Source organism: Peromyscus leucopus, chromosome 20 (assembly GCF_004664715.2).
Source record: "Peromyscus leucopus breed LL Stock chromosome 20, UCI_PerLeu_2.1, whole genome shotgun sequence".
NCBI classification, from domain to species: domain Eukaryota; kingdom Metazoa; phylum Chordata; class Mammalia; order Rodentia; family Cricetidae; genus Peromyscus; species Peromyscus leucopus.
In genome coordinates this window covers 38,834,574-38,850,174 of record NC_051080.1, presented here as the reverse complement: position 1 = coordinate 38,850,174, position 15,601 = coordinate 38,834,574, and the positions used below count along the sequence as shown (strand labels likewise).

Here is a 15,601-nt window from a genome sequence, read left to right as displayed (position 1 = left end):
AGACATGCACATGACGCACAGACACATGCAGGCAAAGGCCACGCACAGAAGAAGTAGTGCAGGGCAGTGCTGGTGCCCACCTCTGATCCCAGCACTTGAGGGGCAGACCTCTGAGTTCAAGGCCAGCCTGGTCTACAGAGCGAGTTCCAGGACAGCCAGGGCTCCAAAGAGGAACAACCAGGTAGGACCCTGGCTCAGGCCTGGCTTAGACCCTCACTGCTTGGTCTGAGGCTCTTCTCTGAGCTTCCCTTTCAACTGAGTTCAAAAGCAGCCCTTTCATATGGTTTCCTTCAACCTTCTGTGGTCTGGGGCCAAACACCTGCTGTGACTCTCTCTGACTCCAGGGCAGGGTCTCCTGGGTGCTGGATAACAATTTTCTCTAGGTATGCCCCCCTCACCCCAGGTCCTCAGGAGAGCAGCTCCCAACACGGTTCCCACCAAACAACGCTGGCCCACCTTGTAGTATCGAGCAGTGTCAGGGACAGGGCCGAACTCCTGGGTGACAGCATTGCGCACGGAGTTGGCCTTGCCGTTTTCAATGTTGATGGCACCGATGAGCAGGTTATTAGAGATGTTGTCCAGGTGTCCACGGAACTTGAGCCAGGGACCAGCAGCAGAAATGTGGTCGGTGGTGCACTTCCCTTTGACCTTGGGTGGGTAAACAGGCCAGGCCAGGTTAGGCAGTGACCAGAACAAGCAGGGGAGATGAGCGTTATGTCTGGCCTTGGACCTGTAGTCTATGGAGTGAGTCCTGGTGTTCCCATGCCCACCCGGTTCAGGCAAGGCCATCCCCCACCCCCGTCAAAAGCCCCCAAAACACAGTCTCCATGACAGGATACTCTCTTCCAGGACAGGCTACACATGGAGGACAGAGGCAGCTGCTTGCTTATTCAGCTAAGCTGCGGGGGTGGAAGGTCAGCAACTCCATGCCAGACACAGAAGCTAGGAGTCATGTCTGGGTCCTGGCTCACATGAGCTAAATACTGGCTCTGTCACAGGCGTGCCTGGACAGCCCTTAGTAAGCCCATATATTATTGTCAGACATGAGGCTGAGGCCCTTGACCACACTAGAAAGGCCGAGCTCCCAAACAGTCCGTATCCAGTAATGACCCACAGGAATGCTGTGGAAATCTGTTGTCAATCCAGAGCTGAGCTGAGTCACACGTGATGCATTCCCCACACCAGCTGGCTAGATCAGGCTCTGCCCCACCCAGAGCCATGGAGAAGGGGAACAGAGGCTGCTGTGATCTCTTCCTCCTGGCAGCCAGCCCCCCTGTTCCCCTGAGGTTCCCAGCCATGCCCACTGCTTATGGATGGGACGCTTGTGCCAACCTTGATGAGGATTTGCAGATCCTCCAGGTCTTTGCCATCCCACTTGTCAAAAGGCTCCAAGAGCTTGCAGGCGCTGGCTGGTAGGGCTCACGTCCACCCGCTGCCCACTGCTGTCCTTGGGGGGGTGCTGGTAGGTGTCCTGCCCTGGGTCAAAGTCCTGCAGAAGGGATGGAGACACACTGGGCACTGAATCCTTACTCCCTCCATGGACGTCTCATAGGTCACAAGCTTCCCTGGGCCCAAACCTCACTTCAAACAGTGTTAGCCCACCTCAAATGGCCCAGGCAGCTAGGCCAAGGCACATCTTTGGTGGCTAACCATACGAAATGGAGCATCTGCTCACCGATCGGGGAGCTCGTCTGCGTCTGGAGCCTCCAGCTTGAACTTCTTGCCATCCTTGCCTGTCAAGAAGTCGGTTTCTGGGTTGAACTTAAGGGTTCCCGCAATGGCCAGGGCTGTGACAATCTGAAATGGAGGAGGCCAGTTTGCTGGTTAGCACCAGCCATCCACACCTACCTACCCAGGCCCATCTTCTTTAGAATTATTTTTTATCTTATTGTGTGTGAATGTGCGTATGCATGTGTGTGTGCATATAAGTGCCAAAGCATAGATGTTGGGTCAGGAAAAACTGTATGGTTGATTCTCTCCTTCCACCTTTATGTGTGTGTGTAGGGGAGGGGGATTCTGGACACTGAACTCAGGTCTCTAGGGTCATGTGTAGCGAGCACTTTTGTCTGCTGAGTCATCCTGCTGACCCTCAAGGTCTCACGATGCACTTGGAGCTTTCTGGTTTGACTAGGCTGGCTGGTCAACAAGCCCCAGGGATTTTTTGAATGTGGGTGCTGGGAAGTCAAACTCAGATCCTCACACTTGTGCAGCAAGGACTTCACCGACTGAACCATCTCCCTCCCGGGCCCTCTTCTGAAGCCAGAGCTGCAGGGACCACGAGCCACCAGGCTTTCAGAGTACCCAAGAACCCAAGGGCCACTCGGCCTCTACAATGGCTGCCAGGGCCTGAACGTAGCGTTCTCCCTAGGCTGGGCCAGCACTACTATGGCTCTTTCCTGTCTCTTGCAAGTGTCCTGGATAGATGGGAGGAGGCCAGTGCACAAATGCTTCAGTGCTGAAAATACTCTTGCTTTGGCAGCAAAAGAAAAGCAGAGAACCACTGCCTTACTTAAGAAGAGCTTCTGGACCCCTCAGTAAAGTCAAGAGATTAGCCTATGAGGTGGGACACCCACTCAGCGCCTACGACACGTCAGCTGAGTCAATGCCCATAGTGACAGCAAAGGCACATTTTTACTGAACGCAGAAACTGAGCTTGAGACCCACCTGTGGCCTCTGCCACTCACAAGGAAGGGAGAGGGGTGGGGGGAGAACCATTCACAAGAAGGAAGGGAGGGGGGGAGAACCACTCACAAGGAAGGGAAGGGAGGGGGAGGGGAGGGAGAGGGAAGAGGGGTCTGTGACTTGAGATTCTTCTCGGTTATTCTTCTCACGTTGTGGCCTGTTCCTACTTCTCTATTCTTCTAATGATGGAATTGTAGAGGTGTGGGGCAGTGGAGAAGTTTGGAGAGGATACCTCACAAGGGAGATAGAGGAGGTGTGGGTAGGGGGCAGGGAGGGGAGGGAGGAAGCTAAGCAAGGAAGGGATTCGTGTCGTGTAGGGTGGGGGTATAGGAGGGATGAGAACGCGTCATCAGGAACGGTGTAAGAGGTAGGCGGGAAGTAAGTGGCGGGGACGGGTGTAGTGCTGGGTGGATCTGGAAGCAGGACTGGGTATCTCTCTATGAGAGTGATAGTGGTGGAGAGAGAAGGGGGAGCCGTGAGAGAACCCACCAGAGAAGGAATGGGTGTTGAGAGAGTAGATTGGGGTTGTTGGCTGTGTGTGTGCTTGGTTGGTGGTAGGGTATGGAACGCGGGGACTATGTCGTTGGTGGGGCTTGGGATGTGCGCGAAGGGAAGGGAAGAGGAGCCGTGTGGGTGTGCGCGCGGGTGAGTGGGCAGTGGAGAGAACGCACTCATAAGAGGAAGTGGAAGAGGGTGGCAGGTGGGAGAGAGAATATCCACGTCACAGGAACGGTGTGAGGAGGTAGTGTGAGAGAGGGGGTAGGGGAGGATGAGTGAGATCACTCCGTTGGAGTGTATGTGGTAAGGAGTTGGGGTGTAGCGGAGAGTAAGCTATGCAAGCAGAAGTGGAAGAGGGGGGGGAGGAGAGGGAGAGAAGCCACAAGCAAGGCATTCAGCAAGCGGTTCAGGTTTGTTGGTGAAAAATACCTCTCCCATAAACCTGTAAGGTAGGTAAGGGGACGCAAGCTTGTGGAGTTTGGGAAGAAGCAAGGACAGTGAAATGCCACAGTCCAATCTCTACTAACCGTGCTAAATGGTTGAGACGCCTTAAGAGCTGAGGGAGACCCAGGCGGGAATCCCCAAGTCAGCATTCTGTTTGGATGAATGACAAGGCCATGTCTTGTGGCTTCCCCTTGGATAACTCACATTAGCAGTGATTGCTGCTGGGTAGGGACTGACAGGAGAGATTAATTTGCCCTTTTATATTTTCTGGGACTTTCTGTAATGCCAACCCTAAGCAGCCCATCCCCTCCTTTCCTTTGACCCACCAGGAAAAGGACCCCAAGGTAGTTTCCGGTAATGCCTGGCCAATGCAGTCTCACCTCTGGGGATGTGACGAAGGCAGGTCTCAGGATTTGCATCATTGCGGCCTGTGAAGTTCCTGTTGTAGGAGGTGACGATTGTGTTCTTCTCCCCCTTCTTGATGTCTTTCCTGCAAGAGCAGAGGGACAGGATTAGATATCCAGCCTTGTCACATGGGCTGTCCAGAAGCCAGGGGTCTGGGTTTCTTATGGTGCATACCTAGCTCTGACAGGAGGGGAATGGGAAAGGCCCTAAACACGTTGCTCCTCTGAGGGACTCAGGCACAATGGCGCAGGGCAACCTCAAAATCATGGGTGGCATCTGAGACTGAGGAAGAGGCACAGTCCAGCCTGAGCCTGAGTCTCCTCGCCTGGGCAGCTCCGTCAGAGCCACCTGCTTGCCTGCTAAGATGCACCCTGTCAGCCTCTGCCAGTCAGGGCTGCCGCCTCTGGCCGCTCAGGGCTTCAGCCGGGCTCTTTCTAATCTGGGTGCCCAGCCAGGTCTGACACGGACTTCTAACGTGTAGCAGTCCCTGGAACCAGAGGCCTTAGGCTGGAATCTTCTTTCCACTATTTCTTCCAGTCAGCACTCTAAACCCAAGGAGGCAGAGTCGGACGGCGGACCTCCCAGGGATGCTCTGCTTACCTGTCCCACTGGCCGATGCAAGGGCCACAGGCATTGGCCAAAACAACGCCACCCACATCCCTCAGGATCTGTGCCTGCAGAGGACAAAGAGGACAAGAACCTGTCAGGGCCAGGCCCAGTGGGGGATGGCAATGGGTAAGGCAGCAGCCTGGGGGAGGAAAAGCTGTGCCCACATTGCCTTAGCCCAACAGGCCGTGGCTTGTGCGATTGAGCATGTTAGGCATCAGCAGGCATGGTGGGTAGCAAAAGGCGAGCGCACTCTGGCGCACTCCACATAACCATGGCGTCGGCCGTTCTCCTAAATTCATGGTGGCTTTCGGGTGCATCGTGCCTCAGAGCGGGTTGGGTGTGTGGTAGAATTCCTGGGACGGTTATATTTGCAACTTGAGTTCCTAATGAGAGAGAGAATAGCTTGGCGCGAAGCTTTGACCCGGACCGGTCCATATGTCTCATAAGGCGTTGAATTGGCTTAGAGCAGCTTGCCATCAAACGCTGGTAATATGGTGGTGTGGTAACAGGTCAAAAGTCAGGAGGGATTATGGGACCAGGTGGCTCCCATCCTGACCTGGACGAGTTCACGCCATTTCTTGATTTTGCATCAGAGATTGACTTTCTATAGACATGGCTAGGGGGTAAGTATTTCAACAATAAAAGTCAACGCGTACTCATGTACCCAGTCCATTAAGATTCACGGTAACGGCAGGACAGCTGGAACACAGGCTCACATTAGTAGACAAGATTCCCATCTAGTTCACTACTTACCATTTTAGATAACTACGAAGTTGTAAGTACACATAAAGACCGTCAAAGGGGTTGCTGAGGGTGTGGTGGTGGTGGTGGTGGTGGTGGTAGCTGGGTGTGGTGGGTGGTGGTGGTGGTGGTGGTGGTGGGTGGTGGTGGTGGTGGTGGCACAGCCTTTAATCCCAGCATTCTAGGGAGACAAATGCAGGCAATTCTGAGTTTCCAGGCCAGCCAGGGCTACATCAGAGAAACCCTAACTCCAAAAAAAAAAAACTAAACGCAAAACAAAGACAAACACAAAACCCAAAAAGTTTTATTTTTTTGAGGCAGGGTTTACGGTAGCATAGATTGGACTTTGAACACTTGATCCTCTGCCTCACGGCGCGCGTCCTGAGTGGCTAGGGTGCAGTGAAGTCAGTGCAGCGCTCGCGTGTTCTGCTCTGCATACGTTAGGGTTCGATGGACTGAACGCTGAGCATTTCATAATGATTAGCTTGGGCTAATGGATAGTCTGGACAGGCTTATGTGTTTGGTCGGTCTTAAGTATAGGCTAATCCGTTAGGATTTCTGTTTTCTTGCTTGCTGTTTCGTTTTGTGGTTTTTGTTTAGTTCGTTTTCTTTCTTTCTTTCTCTCGTGGTGGGTCTTCTTTTCTATTTCTTTCTGTTTTGTGAGGAGCATTGTGGTAGGGGTTGTGCTGCTGCTGCTGGTGTGAGGTCCCTTGTTTGGGCTGTCGCTGTGTGTAGATCTCTCACGTCTGGTAGGACCAGTGCTGGTGGCCTGTCAATACTGAGATCGTTACCACGCCCGCCCCACCTCCACTGCGTTGCCCCACTGCTTGGGATTAAAGTGTGCCTCACAGCCTGCTCTGCTTTCTGCTTTTCAGCCACAGATCCTTAAAAAGTTTTTGTTAAACTGGTCTAGTAGGGACTTCCTTGATTCAAGCACTCAAAGTGCAGAGTGGGCAGGCAGGCATCTCTGTGAGTTAGGTCCAAAGAACAGCCATTGTCACTATCTGGCTCTTGCTATAACTATGACAATGTGTATAGCTGCACTTTCAGTGATAGGCTGCTGAGAGGAGTCTCGCTTTACTTATCTCGGACAAAGATGGAGTCGCGCCCCGTCTGGATCCGATGAGAAATTATAAAAATATATTTATTGTTGTTATGTCGGACGAGCTCCTGATGTAATAGAAGTTGCACAGCTCAGTAGAGGCTCTAACTAGACTCGAGTTCACTAGGGCACGCCGAGGGACTCTTATATATGTCAAGCCATGTCCACTGGATGCAACGAGACAGATGATAAACACAATCAGATACGTCAATGAGTGCATCAGCGCACACTCTCTAGGCTCTATAGAGTATTTCCACTCGCTTCTTGATGTGTCTTACACGTATTCCAAGGAAAATCTGACACAGGCCTCACTAATTGAGCTAAGTTTATATATTCTATAAAAACTTTTTTTTAAGTTGGCTAATATATGCAGTATCGCGTGCTTACAAGCAAGCTAGAAAAGTCAACGATGGAGGTACTCAGCTCTTGGCGTGGTGCGTCGAAGAACACTCAATAGACCACTTATTTATTCACCTTGCCGGCCAGCCTGCCTAGTTGGTGCTGGTGAGGGGGATGGTGGGGAATATGAGGGTAGTGAGTGCTCAGCCTCTTTATGGCGACATAGAGACCAGCCAGTTTATTATGACTCTTTTGTGTACACAATGTGAGATATAATTCCAACGCCGATCTTACAGCTCCTCTCTAGTTAGATTATAATAAATCCTGAGATGATACTTAAGTAGTCAGTCAGGTCAAAAGATAAGACGATAAAGAAGACTCGAAAGATCGAGAGAATGAAAGGGAATAGAGCATACAGATATATGTAGAGTTTAAAATAGCAGGCAATAGGCAAAATTACCGGCATAAATGGCTAAGCAAAGCAAAAACAGAAAAGGCATTAACACTTAGAGTAATATCCTAAGAGGAAAAAGTATAAGCACGGTACTTAGGGCTTTCATGCTTTTATGCAGCACTTACATCTCTCCAGTTCGTAATTGATATTAGTAGTTAGTTAATAGAGCAGCGTACTGTGTGGAGTTGGACGCTGTCCGAGGCGGTGCATTATGGATCATTAAGTGCGACCACACTAGGTATCGACTCCCGTAGAGCAGTGAGAGTGAGGCACATCTTGTGTTTCATCTGGAAAGACGGGGTATAAGTGTAAATCACTTAGTGCGTACGAGTTCATCGACCTGCTGGCCTCGCAGTTCTTGGCTTTGACTTTCGAAGCACAGTTATTGTTTTGTCTTCATGGAGAGTTATGTTATGGTTTAGTTGTGTGTTCGGATCTATGCACTTTTTGCATTGTCTAGTTGAGCCTGGCTGCTTCGGATCTCGGAGATGAGATTGCAGCTGAGGCTGGTTGTCTTGCCCATTTGTCCCTTCCGTCCTGGAGTTTTGTGTTGGCTAAGCGAGGACTTGTCCATGAGAAGGAGCTTAAGGCTATTAGGGCAGCATGTAGCCAGGCATTCCAAACATCAAGCCCTCATGCTGAAAGTGCAGGCACGCCAGGCTTGGAAGCCAGCGCTGTGCAGATGACGAAGAAGCACGCAGCTGCATCTAGCACACTGGGAAGCAATGTCAGAACTGGCCAAGACATGACTGCATCCAGCCCATATTGACAATGCTAGGATTCTGTGTCGATACCTCGTAAGAGAACCAGATCACTCATTACATCACCAAGACGAGACAATATCGCGCTGTGCTATTCATTATACGCCCGACAACACACAGCGGAACGATTAAAGTAAACATTTTTCTCAGTTAAGGCTAGGAGTTTCGCACCACGCAGTGTATTGGTTAAACGTCTTCTTTTGTTGATAGTGATTTCTCTACTAACCACTATTAGAGTTTAAATGTATTGTAGTACTTATAGTTTTCTATACCAGCATGTAGGGCAATATTAAGTGGGTGAGATTAGGCTTGGAATTTCAGTTAGTTGTACCGTGTCCTGGTTATCGGGCTGAAGAAAAGTGAGCTTTGCTCAAGGAATTAGCAACCGAACATAAGAGGGTGTCGAGTCCTGTCCGCACAGGTGAGGCTGCTTTGGTGGAGCATTGAGGTATCTGTTTGAGAACGCTTGGTAGGCTTGCGAGAAAGTGTCCACTGAAGCTAATGTACTATAGAGCTGAGTAATCCTCATGGTGGGGGACGTCTTGTATTCAGACATCTCAAGTGGGTGGAACCCTTCCTCTTACCAGCTGCATTCTCAGACCCAGCAATCATATCTCTTGCGCACATCGCCCACTTCTGCTAACGGGGTCGGGCCAAGTTCGGGGACGTATATAGTCCTTATTGGATGGCGACTCATGAAACTCGCAAAAGACCTGGCACACCGCACGCAGAGAGGAGAAAGAACTATCAGTGACAGTGTGACTTGTCTTGACGATATTTCTCCCATTCCGATTTCCACAAAAGGAAAGGCTCGAACCTGTGTTCCATACGGAAGCATACAGTGTCGCGAGACACGCTCGGAACATTGCCCAACACCATCCATGGATAGGTGGTTATACCTCCACAGTACACCAGGCAGGATTCTGAAGGTCAGTAGCTGAGTATGTGATCTATCCGGTTCAAAGTCACGTCGGGGAGGCACAGAAACCAATCAAGGGCCGTTCTGCTCAGAAAGATAGCCTCCAAAACTACACATGTCTTTCGGAGAGCTGATGCCTGGTTGGTGAGGCCTGTACTCAGCTATTGAGAGGCTGAGGCAGGAGGACTGAGTTTATAGCGAGCCTAGCCTGGGTCTTAAGGTTAAGTCTCCAGGAGGACGCTCGATGGTATAATCCCTTAGTGGAAGTCTCTCGTAGTGCTTATCAATAGGTGATATATGAGGGCTGGCGCGACGTGGACGACTTGGACCGTGTCTGTGTTAACAAAGTGGAGGAGCTCTGGTTCTCAACTGGACTACCATCAGGGGTCAGACTGGATCAAAAACCGGCTATCCTACTTGGAGCCCTTCCGTGGACAACCTTAGAAATAATAACAGCGCATACTCGTTGCAGGCTAGACAACTTCCGGGTATGCGGACCCAGCAGCAGAGTGAACTGGTGGCACAAGCCATCCAGTATCAGCCAGACTACTGTGTAGGCTCAGCTCACAGCGCAGGCCTCGGGCTCTTCCACTTGGTGACACTGCAGAGCTGATATGAGGCATGATCAAGCTGCACATGGTTCATCAGAACCACAGCTGGCACTTGCTTCCATCACACCTGGCGGTTCTGTATGGCTGCGGTGAGGCCTATTCCTGGACGTCTGGACGATCTGTCCTTCTGTCCGCTTCAGGATGCAAGTCTACTGCATGCTGCGCTATGAACTCTAGCAGCAATAGCGAGCCCAGGCCAGTTCTGCTATTCCATCTACCTCTTGGTGGCAAATGCAGAGCAATTATAGAGTTGTATATATATAGGAGATGATCTCCTCGCACTGTCTCAGCTCCCACTGCTGGCACGGTTTTCAGGCCCCTAAGGAAATCAAGCCGAAGCTCCCTTGGTCGTAGCTGTAGGGCACCTCACTCCTCATGCCAGTGTCCCATATTAAGATATAAAGTCCTACCGGCAGACGAGTCAGCAAAGTAAATTCGGACTCTACATCAATTGAGGATTAAAGTTTGCGAATCACAGTGTGGAGTACATTATCTGCGCAGAGCCGGGGTTCAGAGCATAGAGGCTCGCATACCTTGAATGTCTTGCAGCTTACGACGTGAATCCGCTACTGGGACTCACAAGGGCAGGAAAATGAAACACACGGAAATTGGGTGTGTATGAGAGACGTGTTTATCAGTGTACACGGGCCGACACCTGCTCGCTGTAGCCGTACGCAGAGCAGGTTCACAAGGACACAGTAACCTAAGAGCACCAGGAGGGGCAAAATCACAACGCAGCAGGACGCTGTCCCCTGACCACTGCAGGCACGTTCAGCCCTCACTGCAGAGGCTGCTCAGTGAGCCGAGATACGAAAACCGGGGTACGTGAGTTAAGCAAACTCACCTCCTCACAGCGTGTGCGCTGAGGAGGCAGGGGCTGATCTAGTGCATTTTCGCACGTTCTGTAGAGGATGTCGGCTCTGCCTGTAGACCCTGGCTGTCCTGGAACTTCTAAGTGCATAGACGCAGTGCTGGTCACGGAGGTCCACGAAGGACCACTGCCATCTGCCTGCGGTGAGTTCTGGATCCAAGCGCGTGGCCGCACATTCCAGGAGCCTCCGAGCTCTGAGGAGCGAGAGATTTGCTCTACTTAACTCCTATTTTTAACCGCACGTCTCTGTTATTGGCTTTTTATCTACTCGCTCGTTTAGGTGTGTTTTGCATGGGAGGTGTTATGGGTTTTGCTGAAAATCTGGAGTTATATTGCATTCAGTTGCTCAGAGCATTGTTCGCCTCACGGTATCTCAGAGATGGTGCTGCCGATCGAGAGTTTTCTGAGCCTTCGCCATTTCCCCTCGCTGTGATGAGCTAGGTATGGGCGCCACCGCCACTTGAAGACCCAAGACGGTGGCGTGGCGTGGGACTGTGATAGCCCGGGTTCTGGAAGAGCTCAGCTTATGTGTTGTGAGTCATTCATGTCTTTTTTTTATTGGAATACTTTAATTTTATTTTAATTGAGTGAGAACATTGCGTCTTATCTAGCAAAGTTTGCAAGTATGCTAGAGTAGAGGGCATCCAGTGCTACTTTCTTACAGAGTGGCGGCGCTGGTGTAGCACACCGAACTGGTGTGGTTGATTGAGGAATTGAAGAGCTGCAGGTGCCATGGCTAGAGGAAGAGGAGCAGACACCACAGTGTTCGCTTGCTTTCAACTCCTGAAGCCAGTGTACTCCAGCTTCACGCACTTGTTTCCAGTTGATATTTAAAGAGCAGATAGAAGCTATCCTTCACCAGCCAAGGAAGCACGAATTTTCAAGTAAGTGCATTAGGGTGACTGAAGAGATGGCTCAGGGTTAAGAGCACCACTACTAGGTTCAATCCGCTGAGTGATAAAAGAAGAAATTAAACCACCCACGAGTGGCAGCTCACAAATGTCTGTGACTCCCAGTTCCAAGGGGGACCTGACATCCATGGCAAAAACCACAAGTGCACACATAAAATAAAATGAAGAGATATTTTTAAAAAAAGGAAGTCATGGATAAGATTGGAGACACCAGCGCTTAGATGGACACGGTACTCATTGCCAGGTTAGGACTCAGGTGGCTACCAGACTTCCTTTTGGGCCCCTAGACATGTAGGTGTTGTGAGACCTCGAGTGGGTCACCCACACACTTCGCTCCCTTCTTCCATCAGGTTCGCACGCACTTCATTTTATTCCTCTGGCGTAATTTGCAGCTTCTCAAGGAACATTTCTAAAGGAGCTGAGGCTCATTGTTGAAATTGTGCTCTGTGGTGGAAGGTCGTGGGTCCTCCAGATCGAAGAGGGAACAGTGACTAAGCAGAGGGGAGGGAACGAGCACTCCCGAATGTCTGCTATCGCAGTGTTAGCTTGTTCCTGGTGACGGAGGAATATGTAACGAACTGAGGAAGACGCATCACACGAAAAGTAGCCAGACAAGATGGCGCAGAATGGTTGAACTCTTCTTCCTGGTTCAGTCGTGCTCTTGATTTAAACCCAAGGCATTGGCGAATACATACTCTAGTAGCATATAATTGTATGATATAAGTGATAGGCTCACGAACACCACCGTGCCCACAGGACGCGCTCAGAAAGGAAGAAAGTTGGGACCTATTGTGGACGCACACTCGAGTAATATACAGGAAGATCTCTGAAGTCGACTTCGCAGCGCGACACTCCCTCGGGCTTGTTGTCGCGATATCCTAGTCGCTGCCAGCCAGTTCCTTATGGGAGCGGCTCTGCAACCCAGGTTTATTGGAGGGAACGGTCTAATGGCTTCAGAACGGTGCAGAGATTTCTGTATGAGGTGACACACAGAATTTGGCTGCGCTTGTATTTCACTACGTGTCGCACTTGCTTCCCGCACACACCTCCCGCAAGTGAGTCCTTAACGGCTTATAACCTTGTCTCGGGGGCCTGGTCTTGCTTCAGTGGGTACTTTCTTCGCACTCGCTGTTGGTTGATGATCGGAGAACACTGATCGTGGTGGTCTCAATTCTGTCCAGGCCCATGCGTTCGGTCTACCCCCCTCCTGACCTCTGTTGCCGATGCCTGTGGAGAAACAGAGCCCAAGGCATGAGGATGCTGGGCAGCTAGGTGTGAGCTCCAGTACCTGCAAGGTGGGCACAAAGCTCTTTATATAGTGAGCTGCATCACTTCCTTCCTGGCCTATAAGGCCACCTAATGACAATAGGCACTCACCCCTCAAAGCCCATGGCCAGTGAACAGACTTCAGCCTTCACAAGCAGAACTTTAGCTGAGAGTCTGGCTTCTGCTCAGCAGAGCACATAGCCATTGTACTGAAGCTGGACATGGCCAGCCACTGCCTAGAAGCTACTGTGTCTACCTTGCTTAGAATGGTTCAAGATCATCATAAACAAATAAATACCAGTACTGGATGGACTTAGGTCTAGGTCTGTTTGCCTTCTGGGAAGCTACACTATGATGCTACATAAATATTTTTCTAAGTTTAAGCATAAGAATGGAATAAATCAGGTTCAGAGCATATACCTGTAGTCCTAGCTACTTGGGCGGCACAGACAACTCCCTGCTTGAGCTCAGGGAGTTGAAAGCCAGCTAGAGCAACAAAGAATGGAATAGCACCACTGTCTGGACCAGAGAGCATCTTGTCCACTGGTGTGGCTCAGAGATATCCTGGCTTCTGTCAGGGTCTGTCAGCAACTTCACAGCTGGGTGAGCTCTTGTTAACTAAGGGGTATAATAATTCTGCAGGCTACTACAGGGTTTCTGGGACTTTTATGGGTCATCCAAGACAGTCCTGTATCGTTCTTGGCCAGGCCCCAGCAGCAGAAGCTAAAGCTGATGTGGGTCCCAACTCAGAGCAGCCACAAGGAAGTCCTGTCTCTCTACAGTGGTTGTCAGTTGTCCCGTCAGAGCAGCAGGCGGCCCCTAGCCTGACTGCCTACATGTCTATTCTCAGTCCACACACTGCCTGGACAGCCTCAAGGGAAGGCCACTTGAGCTTCTGTTCCAGGCACATGACCCAGCCCAGAGTGAGGGACAGCGTGTGAGGCTGTCCTCCTCACCAGTGCAGGAGATGGAGTCGACACCAGGCCCGTGGTATTCCACAATAGCACCCGTGCCGCCTTTCACCGTCAGGATGCCGGCCACTTTCAGGATCACGTCTTTGGGCGAGGACCAACCAGAGAGGGAGCCTGTCAGCTTCACACCGATCACCTGAAACAGTGGGCAAGGCAGTTCCAGGCCCTCTGCACCACATACTACGTTCCAGTCAGCAGTCAAGGAACGGGGCTTGTGGTCCCACTCCTCTTCTTCAGCCCCACTCCTCACAACAAAAGGCTCAGCCATCTGGGACCCACAGTCCCCCATGGACCCCAACAGCCTCCCTTCTATCCAGGCCACAGCAAGTCCTTCCCTAGCCCTCACCTTGGGACACTTCAGCTCCCAGGGGATCCCAGCCATGACATCCACGGCATCAGCACCCCCTACTCCAATGCAGATGCCTCCCAGGCCACCACCATTGGGGGTGTGGGAGTCAGTGCCGATCAGAAGAACTCCCGGGTATGCATAGTTTTCTAGAATGATCTGAAAAATAATCAAAGATATTAAGCTTAAAAGTCTTTAGCCCAGAATGGAAATGGGACACAAAAAAGGATCTACAGAGCTGTCCTCACTGACACCAGACCACCCGGCCATGCCCAGGCATTCTTGAAGTATGGGGTAGGGGACAGCCTCATTTAATTTAAGCTAATCCTATATGGCCAGGCAGCCTGGGCTCATGAATATCTTCTGTGTGACTTGGGCTGCAAATGCCTCCCTGTGCCTCAGTCTCTTCATTTATAGTAATAAAACACTCAGGTCATCTTAACTTCGGGTGTGCTGAGAACCACACAAACTGGTACATAAGTGTCCTTTGATGGGCCTGGGACGAGTGTGATGAAGAAAGCTCCCAACAGGCTCTCAGCCTCGAGTAGTCAACTGTCCAGGGCGGGTGGTACACCTCCCAGGCTTCTCATCAGGGTAGACAGTTCTATCAGGAACAGGCTTCAGTTCCCACAGGGCATTTAAGTAAGTATCGAGATGTAGCGAGTTTCTTCAATGTCTGAGGATCCACCTCCCAAGCCTCTGTACCCTGGAGGTAGCTCTGATAACCCAACATTTTGCTTATCACCTGCCCTGTTTGCCAGGGCTGCTTCATCCAAAGCTCTTCCTAGCTGTGAAGGCCAGGGGATGAGTGCTCTCTAGAACACTGGGTGAGAAAGAAGAGGCAGTATCCACATCAGTCCTACCACTGTCAGACCTCAAGACTCTGGAAGGTAGGTGTCCAGCCCACTCTGTGCCTGGGTGTGTGGCCTACCACCTCCTGTTTCCATGAGACCTTGGGCGAGACACTCAGCCTCTCGAGGCTTCAGCTTCCTCTTCTACAGAAACAGCCAAACAGCCCATCTCACTAGATGACCATGGTGACTGAATGCCATCGTGCCATACAGCTGGGAGAGGCAATATCTGATTATTCTGCACGAAGCTCCTTTACCTGGGCCCTGCTCATCTGCTTGGTGAAATCAGCCCACTCACGGGCACTAGGAAGAACCAAGATGTGAGGGCTCTAGGAACTATCAGCACTGAATGTGGGCAGAGTCCCTGGGACATCACAGACACCCAGGTCTCTGCATAAGGTGGGCATCTGCCCATAGACTTAGCAGGGCACAAAGTGCCTCCATCCCTTCAAAATGGAAAGGGCTAGAAAGGCTGATGCCTTCCACAAAGTATGGCACCTATACGGAGGAGCAGGCTGGTACTGCTCTCCGATTCCCGGCCCTTCCCTTGCCTATACCACATGCTAAGATTTGAGTAGCAATCCCTAAAGCTCCACAAGGTTGGGAAAGTTAGATTCGTGACGGTGAGACACACAGAATTCCTGTGGTGAATGTGGCGTAGCCGCACATGAGTTAACATCCAGGAGGAGAGGTTACTGCAGACCTAAGGACTACAGGACTCTTCATCTCAGACGGTAATCTATCCAGCTGCAACAGTGACCTCAGCAATCTACGAATAGTGATGGAGAGATGGAGTGAGGGCCAACAAGTGTGTATTTTG

At 51.0% G+C, this 15,601-nt stretch overlaps 1 protein-coding gene across 1 annotated transcript in view; it reads right to left on the bottom strand.

Annotated features, from left to right (window-relative positions):
• Aco2 (aconitase 2) overlaps positions 1 to 15,601 on the bottom strand; it is a 45,109-nt gene that overhangs the window by 1,888 nt on the left and 27,620 nt on the right. The window contains 12 exon segments of the mRNA XM_028871303.2: positions 457 to 648; positions 1,333 to 1,395; positions 1,397 to 1,489; positions 1,651 to 1,797; positions 4,005 to 4,026; positions 4,028 to 4,114; positions 4,630 to 4,703; positions 4,904 to 4,927; positions 10,410 to 10,630; positions 12,560 to 12,574; positions 13,465 to 13,720; positions 13,931 to 14,089. Coding sequence (XP_028727136.1) covers positions 457 to 648; positions 1,333 to 1,395; positions 1,397 to 1,489; positions 1,651 to 1,797; positions 4,005 to 4,026; positions 4,028 to 4,114; positions 4,630 to 4,703; positions 4,904 to 4,927; positions 10,410 to 10,630; positions 12,560 to 12,574; positions 13,465 to 13,720; positions 13,931 to 14,089 — 1,353 coding nt within the window.